Here is an 18,570-nt window from a genome sequence, read left to right on the forward strand (position 1 = left end):
TGAGGGTACTATACAACAACCATCCCCGCAAAGCTAGAATGGTCGGGAGCACCCCCACTGGACACTGATAAGAACAGATACTACACTTGATCTTAGCCAAAAGGCCGAGAAGCGATGACAGGGGAGGGAGCTCCAGCTGATTGACAGCCTCAGCTCTGTTCCTGTGAGCTGTGTGGAGGACGGGGGGTGTCTCTTTCCTCCAATCAGCTCTCAGAACTCTGCTCACTGAGACAAGCTTTATAAATTCTGGACTTTGAATGGCTGTAGAAAAGAGAAGACTGCAGGTAAAACTTATGTAGGAGGATTTGTTTCCACTCTGTGTATCACCTGAGGCCAGTCACTGGGTATATGTAAGGGTTTAAAACCACTTTAAAGCAGAACTACACTGCATCTGAGGACCCCAAACCAAAAGTGTTATTTAATTCATTTTTAGACTAGGTATACACACACTATATTGCCAAACGTATTGGGCCAGCCCTCCAAATCATGTGATTCAGGTGTTCCAATCACCTCCATGGCCACAGGTGTATAAAATCAAGCACCTAGGCATGCAGACTGCTTCTACAAACATTTGTGAAAGAATGGGTCGCTCTTAGGAACTCGGTGAATTCAAGCGTGATAGGTTGCCACCTGTGCAATAAGTCCATCCATGACATTTCCTGGCTACTAAATATTCCACGGTCAACTGTTGGTGGTATTATAACAAAGTGGAAGCAACTGGGAACAACAGGGTTTCCATGGCCCAGAAGCTGCATCCAAGCCTTACATCACCAAGTGCAATGCAAAGCGTCGGATGCAGCAGTGTAAAGCATGCCGCCACTGGAATCTACAACAGTGGAGACGTGTTCTCTGGAGTGAGGAATCACGCTTCTCTGTCTGGCAATCCAATGGACGTGTCTGGGTTTGGTGGTTGCCAGGAGAACGGTACTTACCTGACTGCATTGTGCCAAGTGTAAAGTTTGGTGGAGGGGGGATTATGGTGTGGGGTTGTTTTTCAGGGGTTGGACTTGGCCCCTTAGTTCCAGTGAAGGGAACTCTTAAGGCGTCAGAATACCAAGACATTTTGGACAATTTCATGCTCCCAACTTTGTGGGAACAGTTTGGGGATGGCCCCTTCCTGTTCCAACATGACTGCGCACCAGTGCACAAAGCAAGATCCATAAAGACATGTAGGAGTGAGTTTGGGGTGGAGGAACATGACTCCTGAACTCAACCCGATAGAACACCTTTGGGATGAATTACAGCGCAGACTGCGAGCCAGGCCTTCTCATCCGACATCACTGTCTGACCTCACAAATGCGTTTCTGGAAGAATGGTCAAACATTCCCATAGACACACTCCTAAACCTTGTGGACAGCCTTCCCAGAAGAGTTGAAGCTGTTAGAGCTGCAAAGGGCGGGCCAACTCAATATTGAACCCTACGGACTAAGACTGGGATGCCATTAAAGTTCATGTGCGTGTGGAAAGGCAGGCCGACCAATACTTTTGGCAATGTAGTGTATGTACGGGGCTGGTTTGCAATGCAATTTTAAAACCCGATTCAGTGTGATTTCATTCAGCGATTTAGGTGCGATTCCAATGCAAATTGATAAAATGTATGAGATTAGAAATTGCACCTGAACCAGACTAAAGTTTTTCTTTGTTTATATTATAGAATTCTGCAAACAGATACATTTTCTCCTTCACTGATATGCGCTGATGAGGCTGCACTGATGAGGTGGCACTGGTGGGAATTGATGAGGAGGCACTAATGATGCTGCAGTGATATGCAGCACTGATAGGTGGCAATGATGGCCACTGATAGGCGGTATGGATGGTCACTGCTGGGTGGCACAGATGAGCACTGATAGGTGGCAATGATGGCCACTGATAGGCGGTACGGATGGTCACTGCTGGGTGGCACAGATGAGCACTGATAGGTGGCAATGATGGCCACTGATAGGCGGTACGGATGGTCACTGCTGGGTGGCAGAGATGAGCACTAATAGGTGGCACTGCTGGGCATCACTGATGGGCACTGATGGGTGGCACATGCCACTGCTGGGCACTTTTGGGGCTGCACTGATAATCAGTGCCCTGATTATCAGTGCAGATGTCCTCTGTGACATTTGCCTGTTATGGGCAGTACTTTCCTCACACTGTGACAGCCTGAGGAAAGTGCTGCCAATAACCGGCAACTGTATTTACTTTGTGATCAGCTGTGTCATTGGACACAGCTGATCACGTGGTAAAAGGCCGCTGTGATTGGACTTTTACCTTATCATGTGATCAGCTGTGTCCATAGAACACAGAAATCACAGACAGCGCTGGGGGCGCATTCTGGGAGGACGTCATATGACACCCTCCCAGAACTGGAAAACATCACTGTAGCCGTCATTCGGCTATAGCGCGGTTGTAAAGTGGCTAATTTTGGCTGTTCTGGGTCTCACTGGCTGAAGGCTCAACTGCTTCTTCCTGCCTTCTAGTGGATTCTGGAATGTAGTGGGCTGGAAGAGGCAGACCCTGGGCCTGAATATTTATGTGGTCTCAGCTGATCCCTGGATGAGAATGCCCAGTATGTGGATGAGGAGTGCATAAATAGTCTGGGGCCTGGGGCAGCAGGGTTCTTGTCCGGAAGGAGAAGGTCCCAGCCTGAACCTGTAGGAGTTCATAATGTCCCATAATGTCCCAGCTCATGGACAGGTGGGGGGCCTACTTTCTGAAACTAGCTGGACCTAATTCAAAGGGGGTTCCCTGAGGATCTAGTCTGGAGGATCACAGGAGGTGTCTGGTCGGTGGCTTCAAAGTATAAGGGACATTGTGGGTGTAGGATCCTGGTGACTGTTGCTGCTTTAACCCTTTGAACCTCTGAACCAGTGCTACTGATGTGGGACCGTTCCTTTGCTCCAAGGGTTGCTCGTTCTCCTATGGTCTGCTGAGGGGAGAATTGTCCTGCAGAGTGTAGACAAATCAAAGTGTCCTCTGCTTACTTAGAGAAAAATGGCTCTGGACTATGCCAAAGCCCACCCTGCACAATATCCAAGTTCAACGAGCATTACCTCGTATAAAGACATTCCCTGCCTGGTCCTTGAGCTGTGTGCCTGGCTGATTTTACACCCACATGGGGAGAGGGAGGGGCTGTACTAGAGGCCAATCAGGTGCTCTACATTCACATGTCCAGCAAAAAAGACTCTGACAGGAGGAGAGAGCAGACAGATGTCCTCATCAGTTCACTGGTCTGTTGCTGCTCCTTCAATGTCTCATCACACTGCAGCTGAGAAAGAGAAGCAACCACTAAAGACTGTGCTATATGGCAGAGCTGTGTAAATCTCAGGAATGGATGGACAGATATACAAATCCTTTAGTAGACATGACAACTCCCATTTATGTATGTTACTGTATAGCTGTTTGGTGTTGGTGGGGAGAGGGCTGTACTCTGTTTGTGGCCCATGGCTGGGGTTTGTGTCTGGTATTGACCCCTGGCTGGATCAGTGCTCTCTCTGTGGCCCCAGGCTGGGCCGATGCTCTTTCTATGGCCCCTGGCTGGGTCAGTGCTCTCTCTGTGGCCCTTGGCTGGGCCATTGCTCTCTCTGTGGCCCCTGGCTGGGTCAATTCTCTGTCTGTGGCCCCTGGCTGGGTCAGTGCTCTCTCTGTGGACCCTGGCTGGGTCAGCGCTCTCTCTGGCCTCTGGCAGGGTAAGTGCTGTCTGTGGCCCCTGACTGGGGTCTGTGTCTGGTATGGGCACCTGGCTGGATCAGGGGCTCTGTGGCCCCTGGCTGGGTCAGGTCTCTGTCTGTGGTCCCTGGCTGGATCAGTGCTCTCTCTGTGGCCCTAGGCTGGGTCGGTGCTCTGTCTGTGGCCTCTGGCTGGGTGATTGCTCTCTCTGTGGTCCCTGGCTGGCTCAGCTCTCTGTCTGCGGTCCCTGATTAGGTCGGTGCTCTCTCTGTTGCCCCTGGCTGGGTCAGTTCTCTCTCTGTGGCCCCTGGCTGGGTCGGTGCTCTCTCTGTGGCACCTAGCTTTGCACCCCGCTCTATTTGCGTTCCCTGTCCGCTCTCCGTTTTCTGCTAGCAGAGTGGGCGGTTCCTTTCTCGGGAAGCATTGCGGTTGTCCTGGAAACATACGACCCCGCCTCCTGTCACTCTCGCGGGAAGGCTCCCAGCAATAATCTGGCCGCAGGACGGGAGTGGGCGGGGTAACAGGAGGGGTGGTGCTGGGTGGCAGTGCGGGCTGCTCAATGCCGGCTGGCCGGGATCAGGATGACAGCGGCCGGGGGGGACGGGGACGAGCTGCCAGGTGAGTGTGTGTCCAACCTGTCATCACCGATATCGGGGATCGCATCGTGTGTGTGCGGTCACCGGTCCTCTTTGATACCGATCCGAGAAACCGATACCGCACCATATACGATCCTACACAGGACTCTTCTATAGATCACTGGATCCCACCGCACGGCATTCCCCACGACTATACTCCCTGATCATCCCTCCATGGAGTACTGGGCGATCTATACATTGTACACGTGACCGTGCTCTGTATATACGACCCCTCATCACCTGTACAACGACAAACATTTCCCTAGAAAGGACTTGCCACCATCTCCGATGGAGTACTCCATCACCTCTATATTGGGCTCTCCATATGATACTTTGTATGAATGCTTCCCCATAGTGACCGGTCCGGTCCTATACATCACTCTGTGTGACCCTCCCTATGATCATCTCTGTGTGACCCTCCCTATGATCATCTGTATACTGATCATCTCACCCCCTACAGTGTACAGGACCCTCATATACAGGACAGATCTTCATTAAGTGTTGTTTCATCCTATACGTTGTTCTTTATACCTCCTGTCATCACCTACAGAACGATTTATTAGATATATTAATATTTATCATCACATGCAGAATAATATACTTCATTCAATATACTCAATCAGCATCATATACTGTACTCTGCATACAGATCATAACCTCCCAACATCCCTATAGGGTACTGTGCACTCATATACATTGCTTTGTGTAATAATATTTCCCTTTATTACCTGGGAAGGTTTGCATGATCCTATGGAGTGCTTTTTAGAATCCTTCCTATTATCTCCTCTAAAGTACTCTATAGTTCAATCCATTTCTTTTTTTCTTACATACTACTATCACCTGTACAGTACTCTAGGATCCTATACTTTACGCTGTCTGATAATATCGCCTGTACGGTACTATAGGATCCTATACTTTACGCTGTCTGATAATATCACCTGTACGGTACTATAGGATCCTATACTTTACGCTGTCTGATAATATCACCTGTACGGTACTATAGGATCCTATACTTTACGCTGTCTGATAATATCACCTGTACGGTACTCTAGGATCCTATACTTTACGCTGTCTGATAATATCACCTGTACGGTACTATAGGATCCTATACTTTACGCTGTCTGATAATATCACCTGTACGGTACTCTAGGATCCTATACTTTACGCTGTCTGATAATATCACCTGTACAGTACTATAGGATCCTATACTTTACGCTGTCTGATAATATCACCTGTACAGTACTCTAGGATCCTATACTTTACGCTGTCTGATAATATCACCTGTACTCTAGGATCCTATACTTTACGCTGTCTGATAATATCACCTGTACAGTACTCTAGGATCCTATAATTTACTCTTTCTGATAATATCACCTGTACGGTACTATAAGATCCTATGCTTTACTCTTTCTGATAATATCACCTGTACGGTACTATAGGATCCTATACTTTACTCTTTCTGATATCATCACCTGTACGGTACTATAGGATCCTATACTTTACTCTTTCTGATAATATCACCTGTACGGTACTATAGGATCCTATACTTTACACTGTCTGATAATATCACCTGTACGGTACTATAGGATCCTATACTTTACACTGTCTGATAATATCACCTGTACGGTACTATAGGATCCTATACTTTACACTGTCTGATAATATCACCTGTACGGTACTATAGGATCCTATACTTTACTCTTTCTGATAATATCCCCTGTACGGTACTATAGGATCCTATACTTTATGCTGTCTGATAATATCACCTGTACGGTACTATAGGAACCTGTATATTACTCTTTCTGATAATATCACCTGTACAGTACTATAGGAACCTGTATGTTACTCTTTCTGATAATATCACCTGTACGGTATTATAGGATCCTATACGTTACTCTCTCTGATAATATCCCCTGTACGGTACTATAGGATCCTATACTTTACTCTTTCTGATAATATCACCTGTACGGTACTACAGGATCCTATACTTTACGCTGTCTGATAATATCTCCTGTACGATACTATAGGATCCTATACTTTACGCTGTCTGATAATATCTCCTGTACGGTACTATAGGATCCTATACTTTACGCTGTCTGATAATATCACCTGTACGGTACTATAGGAACCTGTGTATTACTCTTTCTGATAATATCCCCTGTACGGTACTGTAGGATCCTATATTTTACTCTTTCTGATATCACCTGTACAGTACTATAGCGTCCTTACAATATCCTGATCATATCACCTGTACAGTTTACTTCTGACATTATTGCCTGTACTCTACTATAGGATCCTATACATTAGTCTGTCTGATAATATCACCTGTACAATATGATAAAACTCTATATTATCACCTGTGCAATACTGTAGGATCCTATATACATTATACCATCTGATATTACCTGTACTGAAATATAGGGTCCTTACAATACTCTGATATTACCTGTACTGAAATATAGGGTCCTTACAATACTCTGATATTACCTGTACTGAAATATAGGGTCCTTACAATACTCTGATATTACCTGTACCGCATTGTATGATCCTATACATGACTCCTTCTGATAACATTATCGCCTGTAAAATATTACAGAATCCTACATTATTCCTTCTAATATCACCTGCAAAATACTGTAGAATACTATACGATACTCCTTCTGATAGTATTATCACCTGTAGAATTCTATACATTATTCCTTCTGATAATATCACCTGCAAAATCCTATAGAATCCTATACTTTATTCCTTCTGATAATATCACCTGCAAAATACTATAGAATCCTATACTTTATTCCTTCTGATAATATCAACTGCAAAATACTATAGAATCCTATGCATTATTCCTGATGTTATCACCTGTACAGTACTCTAGGATCCTATAATTTACTCTTTCTGATAATATCACCTGTACGGTACTATAGGATCCTATACTTTACACTGTCTGATAATATCACCTGTACGGTACTATAAGATCCTATGCTTTACTCTTTCTGATAATATCACCTGTACGGTACTATAGGATCCTATACTTTACTCTTTCTGATATCATCACCTGTACGGTACTATAGGATCCTATACTTTACTCTTTCTGATAATATCACCTGTACGGTACTATAGGATCCTATACTTTACACTGTCTGATAATATCACCTGTACGGTACTATAGGATCCTATACTTTACACTGTCTGATAATATCACCTGTACGGTACTATAGGATCCTATACTTTACACTGTCTGATAATATCACCTGTACGGTACTATAGGATCCTATACTTTACTCTTTCTGATAATATCCCCTGTACGGTACTATAGGATCCTATACTTTATGCTGTCTGATAATATCACCTGTACGGTACTATAGGAACCTGTATATTACTCTTTCTGATAATATCACCTGTACAGTACTATAGGAACCTGTATGTTACTCTTTCTGATAATATCACCTGTACGGTATTATAGGATCCTATACGTTACTCTCTCTGATAATATCCCCTGTACGGTACTATAGGATCCTATACTTTACTCTTTCTGATAATATCACCTGTACGGTACTACAGGATCCTATACTTTACGCTGTCTGATAATATCTCCTGTACGATACTATAGGATCCTATACTTTACGCTGTCTGATAATATCTCCTGTACGGTACTATAGGATCCTATACTTTACGCTGTCTGATAATATCACCTGTACGGTACTATAGGAACCTGTGTATTACTCTTTCTGATAATATCCCCTGTACGGTACTGTAGGATCCTATATTTTACTCTTTCTGATATCACCTGTACAGTACTATAGCGTCCTTACAATATCCTGATCATATCACCTGTACAGTTTACTTCTGACATTATTGCCTGTACTCTACTATAGGATCCTATACATTAGTCTGTCTGATAATATCACCTGTACAATATGATAAAACTCTATATTATCACCTGTGCAATACTGTAGGATCCTATATACATTATACCATCTGATATTACCTGTACTGAAATATAGGGTCCTTACAATACTCTGATATTACCTGTACTGAAATATAGGGTCCTTACAATACTCTGATATTACCTGTACTGAAATATAGGGTCCTTACAATACTCTGATATTACCTGTACCGCATTGTATGATCCTATACATGACTCCTTCTGATAACATTATCGCCTGTAAAATATTACAGAATCCTACATTATTCCTTCTAATATCACCTGCAAAATACTGTAGAATACTATACGATACTCCTTCTGATAGTATTATCACCTGTAGAATTCTATACATTATTCCTTCTGATAATATCACCTGCAAAATCCTATAGAATCCTATACTTTATTCCTTCTGATAATATCACCTGCAAAATACTATAGAATCCTATACTTTATTCCTTCTGATAATATCAACTGCAAAATACTATAGAATCCTATGCATTATTCCTGATGTTATCACCTGTACAGTACTATAGGGTCCAATACATGACTCTGATATTATCACCTGTACAGTACTTTACAGATCTATACGTTGATTCATTTGATGTGCAATGCTGTTCTGATCCCATGCGATGCTATAAGATCCTATACGTTATACCTTCTGATAATATCATTTGTACAGTAGTATAGGATCCCTCCATTACTTTATAGAACTATTTCCCTTTGTCTTCTGTATAGTACTTTATAATCCTGTATTATATTCTATATAATACATCCTGTTATCCTGTGTGATCCTGTATATTACTATAGCTATGAGTAATAATATTTGCCATTATCTCCTGCACAGTACTCGACGGTAAGATGTGAAGTACTGTACAATGCCACAGCTCTGCATCATATTTTATACACTGCTCCTTGCTCCCGTACAGTATGTATGTTCTTTTACATTGATGTGAATAGGTATTCGCTGTAGCGTACTGTATGATGTCGTGTCCTGTACAGTATACATCATTGGTTGTTTTATATTAGAGAGCCCATCTCTAATATGTCCTGAGCTTTGTTGTTCTACCTTCCCCTGATCACTTGTAGAGCTCTCTGAAATCTGACTGCACTCCATCAAATCCTGAACTTTTATTATTCACATAGAGAAGGAATTCCCAGCATTGCTACAATAGATTTCCCATTTATAAAAGAACCCCATATGAACCAGTACACCCAGCTGTACATCTAGGTTTTTTACACAAATATTCTACATTTATAAATAATGAAACTCTGTGTTGTTTTTATTTATCATTTGATAAAATGGCAAAAATGAATAATTTACCATAATTACTACCTGTTGAATACTTTGTGATTTCATATCCTATACATTAATGACTGTAGAGAATCTCCCAATATATCCCTTCTGTTGTATATTATTATTATATCTGTTGATTATACATTTAAATTTTAAGTGTTTCATATTTTCTTCCTATTATCACCTGCTACTGTTTTTTTCATTATTTTCCTCTTTTTTCACAATGATTTATAGGGTCTTATATAATGCTTTGTGTTTTAATTACTTGTGTTGCAAGTGCAACCTAACAAAATAAGAGAGATTGATTCATTATTGTTCTTCAGTGGAAAACATAGACCAGCTATAGGCTATCTCTGCTGTCCCCTATAGAGTTAAGTATATCTTTATATCACCGGGTATTGGACACCTCCACTGTTGCCTATAGAAAGTGCCTACTTGATATTCTGTGATATGTTTGATACCAGGACTACTCCTCCCAGTCATAATGTATATAGTGTATAGATTATGGGCCCTTTATGTCCTAAAAATTGTCATAACTCTTGTGTTATGTTCTGTGAGCAAAGTTTTTGGTACAGATAAAGTCAGATCACTGAGAACTTTTTCCATTTTGGTAGATTCTGGCTTCCGGGATCTCCCACTGTCCTAATGCTTTTTCTTTAACATCCAGTGGTAGGATCTCAGCCATGACAGGTTCCCTTTTAAAACTGCGTAAGCCAGTTATAGGTTGGGGCAGTTGCTGTTTGTCTCTTTTAAAACAACCCTGTCAGGTTAAAAAACAGATGGTCCCTGCTATAGAAAAGGTATTCTACTCCCCTCTCTGCATGCAGGCTAAGTTATGTGTCAGTCTAAAACTTCCAGGTATTTATTACCTCTCACTGACATCAGAGTATGCCCCTTGAAAATGCCTTTATCTGTTTCTCTCTCCAGAAGGATAGCACCATCTTTAGTCAGGCATCATCCAGGGTCATCATCTACATCAGGACGGAGATGCCAGCTCAGAGATGTCACCATCATGTTAATCCCAGCGCCTGTGCAGTTACTGGCTGTGTTCACAATATCTGACACAGATCAGTCCCTGTTGCTCACCTTGTGACTTGCTACAAAGTTACAATGTACAATCTGATCACTGAGGGGAGAGGAGACTGAGTAAATGCTTCTTCCTGCCTGCAGTAGACTGACATCATCTTAAACTAGGCAAAGTCACTGGACTGAAGCTAAGCATGGTTTTTTAATGCTAAAAGGTGGAGCTCCTATGAAAACTGACAATGTTGGTGTATATTGTGACATTTCAGGAATTTAATTATGCAGACTTCTGAAAGGTCCTAAATTGAAATTGATATAAAAAAGCAGGATTGGTAAGACGATATATATTAGTATGGCAGTATGTATGATCTTGCACACTTGTTGCTTTTATTTGTGTCTTCTTCCACATTTCAATACTTCTTTTCCTTCAGCACTCAAAAGCTGTTTTTGTTGATGTTAGGTTTTTTTTTTTGTTTTGTTTGTTTTTTTGATCACTGATGGCAGCTATAGTCTCTGGCAGTGATCATTGTATTCTGATGGCTGGCAAGCCTCCCACTGTCCGAATACAAAATCTCCACAGGACAACACATTCAGTGTTGATGGGGGAATCTAGCATTTTTCTGTCCTGTAACCAGTGGTTGCAGGAAAGAAAATTGCCTAATGTGTGGCCAGCTTAGGTGTCAGTCCTGGCAGGATATCTGTTGATCTATTGACAACTTTTTTTTTTCTAAAGAAGATTTTTGCCATATGCACAAATATATACAGTGTAATGGATCTTGAAACACCATTTCCAATACAGAATCATAAAGGAAATTAACAAAAAAACAAAAGCATTTCCACAAGTATTATCCAGTCATAACAGGACATTGCACAATGTGGCACAGCCAAATGTCCAGTCAAATGTTATTTGCATAGCCATACAGTAAATATATTAATAAAGATCCCATAAGTACATATAGCAGTTTTCATATGATTTTGAATGTAGCAATTAGAGGTTGCTGCATAGTAAGAAAAAAAAAAGAACTCAAACAATAAGAGAAAAAAAGAAAAGAGAAAGAAAACAGATTTGAAACCAAACTTTTCAGAGTAAACGCTTACTCTTCCCCTAGATATCAACGTACTAGCATCAGTATGGTATTTACCAGTGCATCCAATAACCTAATTCAACAGTGGGCAAATGGTCCATATATCATACACAATACACCAATTATACCACCCCAGGGCTGTCTTCCACCATATATGAGGATTATATGGGCAGCACAGTGGCTAGATGGTTAGCACTTCCGCCTGGCAGTACTAGGGTCGTTGGTTCGAATTCCAGCCACGGCACCACCTGCCTGGAGTTTGCATGTTCTCCGTGTGCCTGCATGGGTTTCCTCCGGGTACTTTGGTTTCCTCCCACACTCCAAAAGACATGCTGGTAGGTTAATTGACTCCTGTCTAAATTGTCCCTAGTATGTATATGAATGTAAGTTAGGGACTTTAGATTGTATGCCCCTTGAGGGTTAGGGACTGATGTGAATGTACAATATATATGTAAAACGCTGCGTAAATTGATGGTGCTATATAAGTAACTATAATATATAAATAAATAGATTCTATCTACCTAGACCAGATTCGCAAAAGTTTTTTTTGACATCCTCTGGCTTCATATGTCATTTCATATAGTGGGACATTATAATTCAGCAATTGTTTCCAGCCTCCTAAGCCAAGGACATCTGTTCGTGTCCAATCTAACACTATCAATTTACATACATAAAAGAATCGTAATCTCAAAAAGGTTCTTGTGGCATTATCCATAATATCATCCTCAATTACCCCCTGGAGGCAAATTAGCAGGCTTCAAATGTTTGGCAAATTGAAAGCGTCAGCTATAAACTGGGTAACTTGGGACCACAATGATCGGACTTTAGCACATTCCCAAACCATTCCCTCAGCTACCAAGCATTTATGACATGTTGCAGAGTCTCTCCTACACATCTTAAAGTTGAGCTCCACCCAAAAGGGGAAGTTCTGCTTTAAGGGCTGCTCCCCCGCTCCCCATTAAGGATTGGCACCTTTGGGGGGCGGGGATCTGAATTTGACAGGTACCCGCTCCCATTTCCGGTCCGATCTCCTAGGTGATCGGAAACAGAAGGTGTCCTCCCTCCCTTCCTGTAGTCTTTTGGACACGTGACAGGTCCCAGAAGACTACAGGACCATTCAGAAAGCGCAGCGCTACTCGCTCATGTGCAGTGGGTACCTGGCTGTGAAGCCGCAAGCTATCACAGCCGAGTACCCACACTGAAGATGTTAGCCTCCTGGAATACAGGACGGCCAGTGAAATGGGCTGCAGGGGACACATCACGGGACCGAGGGACAGGTAAGTGGCTGTTTTTGAAATGTCAGCAGCTACAGTTTTTGTAGCTGCTGACTTTTATTTTTTGACAGGGTGAGTAGAAATCCACTTTAAATAATCTAAGCAGTGTATAATACATCTGGTGTAGATATCGGACTTGTATCATCTTATTTTTAGAAGAGATGACAGAAGCTACATACGAATTAAGCACCTCTGACCATCTCTCGGCCATCAGGTCTGGGATAAGAGCACCCCATCGTTCCCTGGTTTTATTATCTACTATCTATCAGAGTCAGTGCTGAGTAATATCTAGAAACCAATTTATTATGCTCTGGTCTCAGAAGGAGCGTCTATAGTTTAGTGTTACAGAGAGACACCACCTCCGCACCAAAATGTCTGAACACAGCATGTTTAGGCTGGAAATAATGAAAATCCAACGAAGCAGGTATGCCCCAATCAGATGCATTTATTGAAAGGATTTAAATCTCCCATCCTCATATAAATGACAGAGGTATTTAACCCCACAGAATGCCCACCTACAACCCTCATCCAGCTTAGAAAATTCCTCCAAACGTGCTTTATACCATAGTGGAGCATCCAGGGACGCATCCGAAATTTGATTAATGCACAACCTCTGTATAGTCCTAGAGACCTCCAGTATTGACTTGCTCTCTTGAGTGGGAACCTCACCTCTATAGAAAAAATTCAGCAATGCCTCGTAGGAGGAGGCCACCGCATCTATTGCCAACTTTAGGATGTGCATATATATGATGATTTTTCATCTTACTTGACCATAGCTCAGCAGATACGAAGATCATCTTATATCTGCCACCAACAACAACGTGGCAAAAGTTGCTCCTATAATTTTCTAACTTGCTTGTTCTGCTAAACTGTATAGGGGAAGTCAGGACCAGTAAATGATGAAGGATTTAATGTAAACAATATGTATGGCAGACATGGGAAGTAAATGCCGAGATCTCACCAACACAGTCTCCAGGAATTAGAAGGAACTGTCCGAGGGTGGACTGCTCTTTTAACCCACAACCCTTGACCCCAACCTAACAATAATACAAAATTATGTTGAGGGAAACATTGAAGATCCATAGCAGTTGGGTGAAATGGTTACTATTGGGACAGGACCTGAGGGGAAATCTTTGGAACCTTCATAGAGCGTGTTGTAGGGTATATTTTCTTTTTTACTTCAACATTTGGGGAAGTGCTGGATCCTGAGAGAGTTTTACTTTTCAGTGTGAGGATAAGTCCATACTGAAGAATGCATTGACTAGTTGGCTCTAATGTGAAGGGGTCTCAAAGGCATTTGCGTTTGAATATAGGAATGCATATGGAAGAAAACAAGAACACCATACCATATTTATAGAAGTCCAAAAATAACACGTTTCAGGGGCTATAACATAGCCAGCCGTTGAAGCATTTTTGGAGGAAGGGATTCAACTGAACCTGACCTTGAATATTTGATATGTGACAGGGAAGACTTGGAAATATAAATTGTGCTTATTTATTACAGGTACTTGCAGTATATAATGCTGTCAGTTTACACAGTGATTTTACATATTGTACATCCACATCAGTCATTACCCTCAGTGAGCTTACAATCTAAGGTACCTAGCTCCCATTTATACATACTATGAACAATTTAGATAGGAGCCATTTATCCTTCCAGCATTTCTTTTGCATGTGGGAGGTAACCAGAGTACCTGGAGGAAACCCACGCAGGCAAAGAGAGAACATGCGAACTCTGTGCAGGTTGTGCAGGTAGTGCAATGGCCTGGATTAACACCGACAACCTTAGTTCTGCTGGGCAGAAGTGTTGTCCACTTGCCACTGTGCTGCCCAGTACTGTACTAAAAAAAATCCTATCTTTTGCCTGGGAAATTAGCCTTACCCTTCTGTGCTTTGAGTCTCACAGCTGTATATCTGTGTGAGATCATATAAGAACTGTTGCCTCCTATAGCTAGACTCATGTGATGAGATTTCACTTCTGTGCTGCTCACTGTTCTTGCCACAGATGAAGCTGTACCTGAGGACTTGCATTGCAAGGATCTCCCTGCTCCTATCCATTCATTCAGTAGATTTCTTCTATCTGCACCCCTTCTACTACTCCTTGACTATTACTCCTGTAGTTATCAGACCACCAGTCATCAGGGGATGTCTGTAGGCAAAAAAGCCCCGCCTATAAAAATATTGTCACTTCCGCACAGAGACAATGATAAGACAAGATATGGTAAATTCATGAGATTAGCTGCAGGGAGCCTACAGGCAATTCTGTGATCATTCCTTTGCCCTCTACTTGGCTTTTTATTTGGGCACAGCTTTTCACAGTTCAGTTCCTCTTAAAACAATCCAACTTCCAAGCTAAATTGTCCTCTGCTTACTCCATGTGAGCCTATTGCTATTTCAAGCTAGCAATTGTAGCCTCAATGAAGGGAGAGCATTGCAGCCCATGAAACATATTGGCTTGGTACCTATAGCGTTCCATGACAAAGTCCATACTTTTAGACTCCCAAGTCCAGTTTTTTTTTCCCTGTACTCCTCAGCTTCACTTTGAAGGCCACCCAATTACATCATGGCCCTTTTATTCCTTTTTGGCTCCCCAGTGGTGAGATGTTCTCCTTGTCAGTGATGACATTGATGGTGTTGGATCACCATAGATGGATAAGTACTATATCTGTTTATGAGAGAGGATGACACCTTTATTATGAGAGGGGGCAGAACTGAACTATTGGGAAATCTCATCATTAGTACCTTCAAGAGATACTAGTTCTAAGAGTGGTTGAACCAACCAGCGGCCACTCGAAACATTAGCTGTTTTTATACCTGCCATTTATATTTATTTTAAAACCGGTTTGTACATGATAGCTCTGCATATGTGACGAAGGATAATGAGTTCACCATGTTTTCCGCTTCATGATAAAATTTTGGCTTGTTGGTTGAACTTGTAAAAGACTCGCTAGCTGGCGGCGTTCTCCGCTGCCTGCGATGTGATTCTGTTCTCGCAACACAAATAGGGGTAATCAGTTTCAGCTAACTGGTGTTACAATTGGGTTTAATTTGTGTCTAAAATATGCGCGGATCTCCTGAGAGTTATGTCGAAAACCTCAGCGCGTTGTGAAATGGTTAATTTATTTCACTTTGTGTGTGCCAACTGCTTCTATTAGGCAGGAATGCCTGGCGGGGAGTGTGCATGGCTGTCCTCACTTCGCCCCATATTGTTCCTTCAGTTGTCTCTTGAAACACACATCAGTGTCACACTCTTCTCAGAGGTGATGACGGCCAAGTGATGGATTCTCAGATTAAACATCTGGCAACTGTTAAAGAACTCTATCTAATTGAAAAGTGAGACATCAAAGAGCTCTTGGATTCCCTAAAAAATAATTTTCCCTTCTTCCTTGCAGTGGCAAACGGTTTAAAGAGGACCTATCATTAGATATATTGGTCACACTTCCAGGCATTTTTTTTTACCTCTCACAGATACCATCACACACCTCCCAAAAATACAATCATCTTTTTTATCTCCAGAAGAACCATCTTTGTTAAGGCATCATCCAGAGTCACCATCTGCTTCCTGGACTGAGATGCAGACTCAAAGATGACAGTCATGTAAATTCTGATGCCTATACAGTTCCTGGCTGTGTTCACAAATGTTTGACACAGAATAGCTCCTGCTGCAGCTGCACTTAAGGTGTTACTAAACCCAGGACCCTGCATTCACTATATTTGGTCTCCCACAGTACACACAACATGGAAGTGCAATTATTTTAGTCAGGGTGGATTTGATTTAAATCAAACTGATTTAAATCACAATTTAAATCACTAGTCAGTAAGGCTTGATTTAAATCCTAGTTTTCTACATAAAGACTAATTCTTGCTGGTATAACTTTAATATGCAAGTAGATGAAGATTTTTAGAATAACAACTTTTCATATTAGTTTTTTTATCCCCAGTTTAATAGGTTAATCATTCATATCTGGACAACTTTTCTGTTGTACTTAGGAAGGAGAAAAAAAATCATTACCTTAATAACAATTTAAATAGATTTATTCAACTGAAACAATAACATTCCAGCATATGTTATTTGCTTAAACAAACATCCATGTTTAACTAATTTGGCTAAACAAAATATATATATTTTAAGAAACTTAGACTGTCAGCCCCTTCCTCCTCACACTTAGTTTCACTTTCTTCTTGTGCAGATCTATTCCACTCCAAACAATCAGAAAAATATTGTTTCTATTCTATTCACTGAACTTCTTGAAACTTAGCACTGAAGGGGTTGATTCTGTATTCATATGTTTGTAGAAGTTAGGATTAAGGTCTTTTTCTTAACTCTGTTCATGTTATAAAATTTTTGCTGTGAAGAAGAGGCATGTGATCTCCGCTGAGTCAAATTCAGTTTTGAGAACTGCAAAAGTAAACCGAGCATCTGTGATAATATCTTGTAGGCAGAGAAACTGCCCAATAATCTTACAAAAACCTCTGGAAGAGCATGACATTGTGAATGGATTAATGGAATTTATTTACCAAAAAAATTAAACCTATACAGCCTTATTCTACATAATTAAAAAACTAATCTTTATTTCATGATGGAATAACCTTTGGATGGTAATATATTTTCCTCCAAAAAGCATTTTATTCTAAAAAAATCCGATTTAACTTAAAAAAAATCCGATTTTTTTTTTTTTTTTTTTTTTAAATCATTGATTTTTATCCACCCTGAATTTTAGTAAATATAAACTGCTAAATACATTTTCTCATCAGTAGTATATAGCAGTCTTGTGACTTCTGTCAGTTTCCAGCAGAGCACTGGTTCATATTGTAAGAGGAGTTTTCTTTCTCCTGTGATTATCCTATGAGGCCGCATAACCCCTGACCCCTCTGGACGAGCTGATTGGCCCTGTGCTGATCTAGCAATACACACCAACCTGAGCATGCGCAGAGTGCCCCCCAAGGCTCTGTTCTATCAGTAGATGGATTGGGGACAATAAAAAAAGGGGAAGATTGGTGAAGACAGGATCAAACATCCTTTTTACACAATGCAGAGGATTAACCCCTTAGGTTCCACAGTGAGTATAACAAGCATGTTTTACTGCATATACAGACTGATTTTACTGTTGTGGGTTTAGTAACACTTTAAGGCCTCATGCACACTGGGCTGAATGCCTTTCTCCTGGTGAAAAGCCGCATCTATAACACACCTAAAAGTGTGTTTTTGTAAATGTGTTTAGGTGTGTACTTGGGTGTTAATTCATTTCACTGGTCAGAATATTAATTTATTAATAATAAATAATAATAATGACTTGTTACAGAGTTACAATGTTGCAGTCTAATCACTGGGAGAGAGGAGACCGAGTTAATGCTTCCTTCTGCCTGCAGCAGATTGATGACATCATCTCAGTCTAGGCAATGTCACTGCATTGGAGTGCAAAGGATGGATGTTTTTAAATGATAAAAGGTGAATTTTTCCTAAAAACGATACTGTTGCTGTATATGGTAACATGTCAATAATTTATTAATACCGGCTTGCAAAGTTACTAAGGGCCTCTTCACATTTGTGCTCTGTGAAAAAATGCACTAAAAAGTACTCAATGCCTGTTGCCACAACCTATGGCAATGCATCTTCTGTATGTGCAGTGTATTGGGATGACATTCACTGTGAATGACACCCCAATGTATTATACAGTAG

The 18,570-nt window shown here is 41.4% G+C and overlaps 1 protein-coding gene and 1 pseudogene across 1 annotated transcript in view; one reads left to right on the forward strand and one right to left on the reverse strand.

Annotated features, from left to right (window-relative positions):
- LOC149467353 (U2 spliceosomal RNA) lies at positions 1-116 on the reverse strand (annotated as a pseudogene).
- A 4,069-nt stretch (positions 117-4,185) lies between these two features.
- BMAL2 (basic helix-loop-helix ARNT like 2) overlaps positions 4,186-18,570 on the forward strand; it is an 85,322-nt gene continuing 70,937 nt past the window's right edge. The window contains exon 1 of the mRNA XM_089671698.1: positions 4,186-4,272. Coding sequence (XP_089527824.1) covers positions 4,236-4,272 — 37 coding nt within the window. The 5' untranslated portion in view covers positions 4,186-4,235. The remainder of the gene's footprint in view (positions 4,273-18,570) is intronic.

The sequence above is a fragment of the Staurois parvus genome, unplaced genomic scaffold (genome assembly GCF_062004578.1).
Source record: "Staurois parvus isolate SC_StPar_1 unplaced genomic scaffold, SC_StPar_1.0 ptg000114l, whole genome shotgun sequence".
In the NCBI taxonomy this organism is placed as follows: domain Eukaryota; kingdom Metazoa; phylum Chordata; class Amphibia; order Anura; family Ranidae; genus Staurois; species Staurois parvus.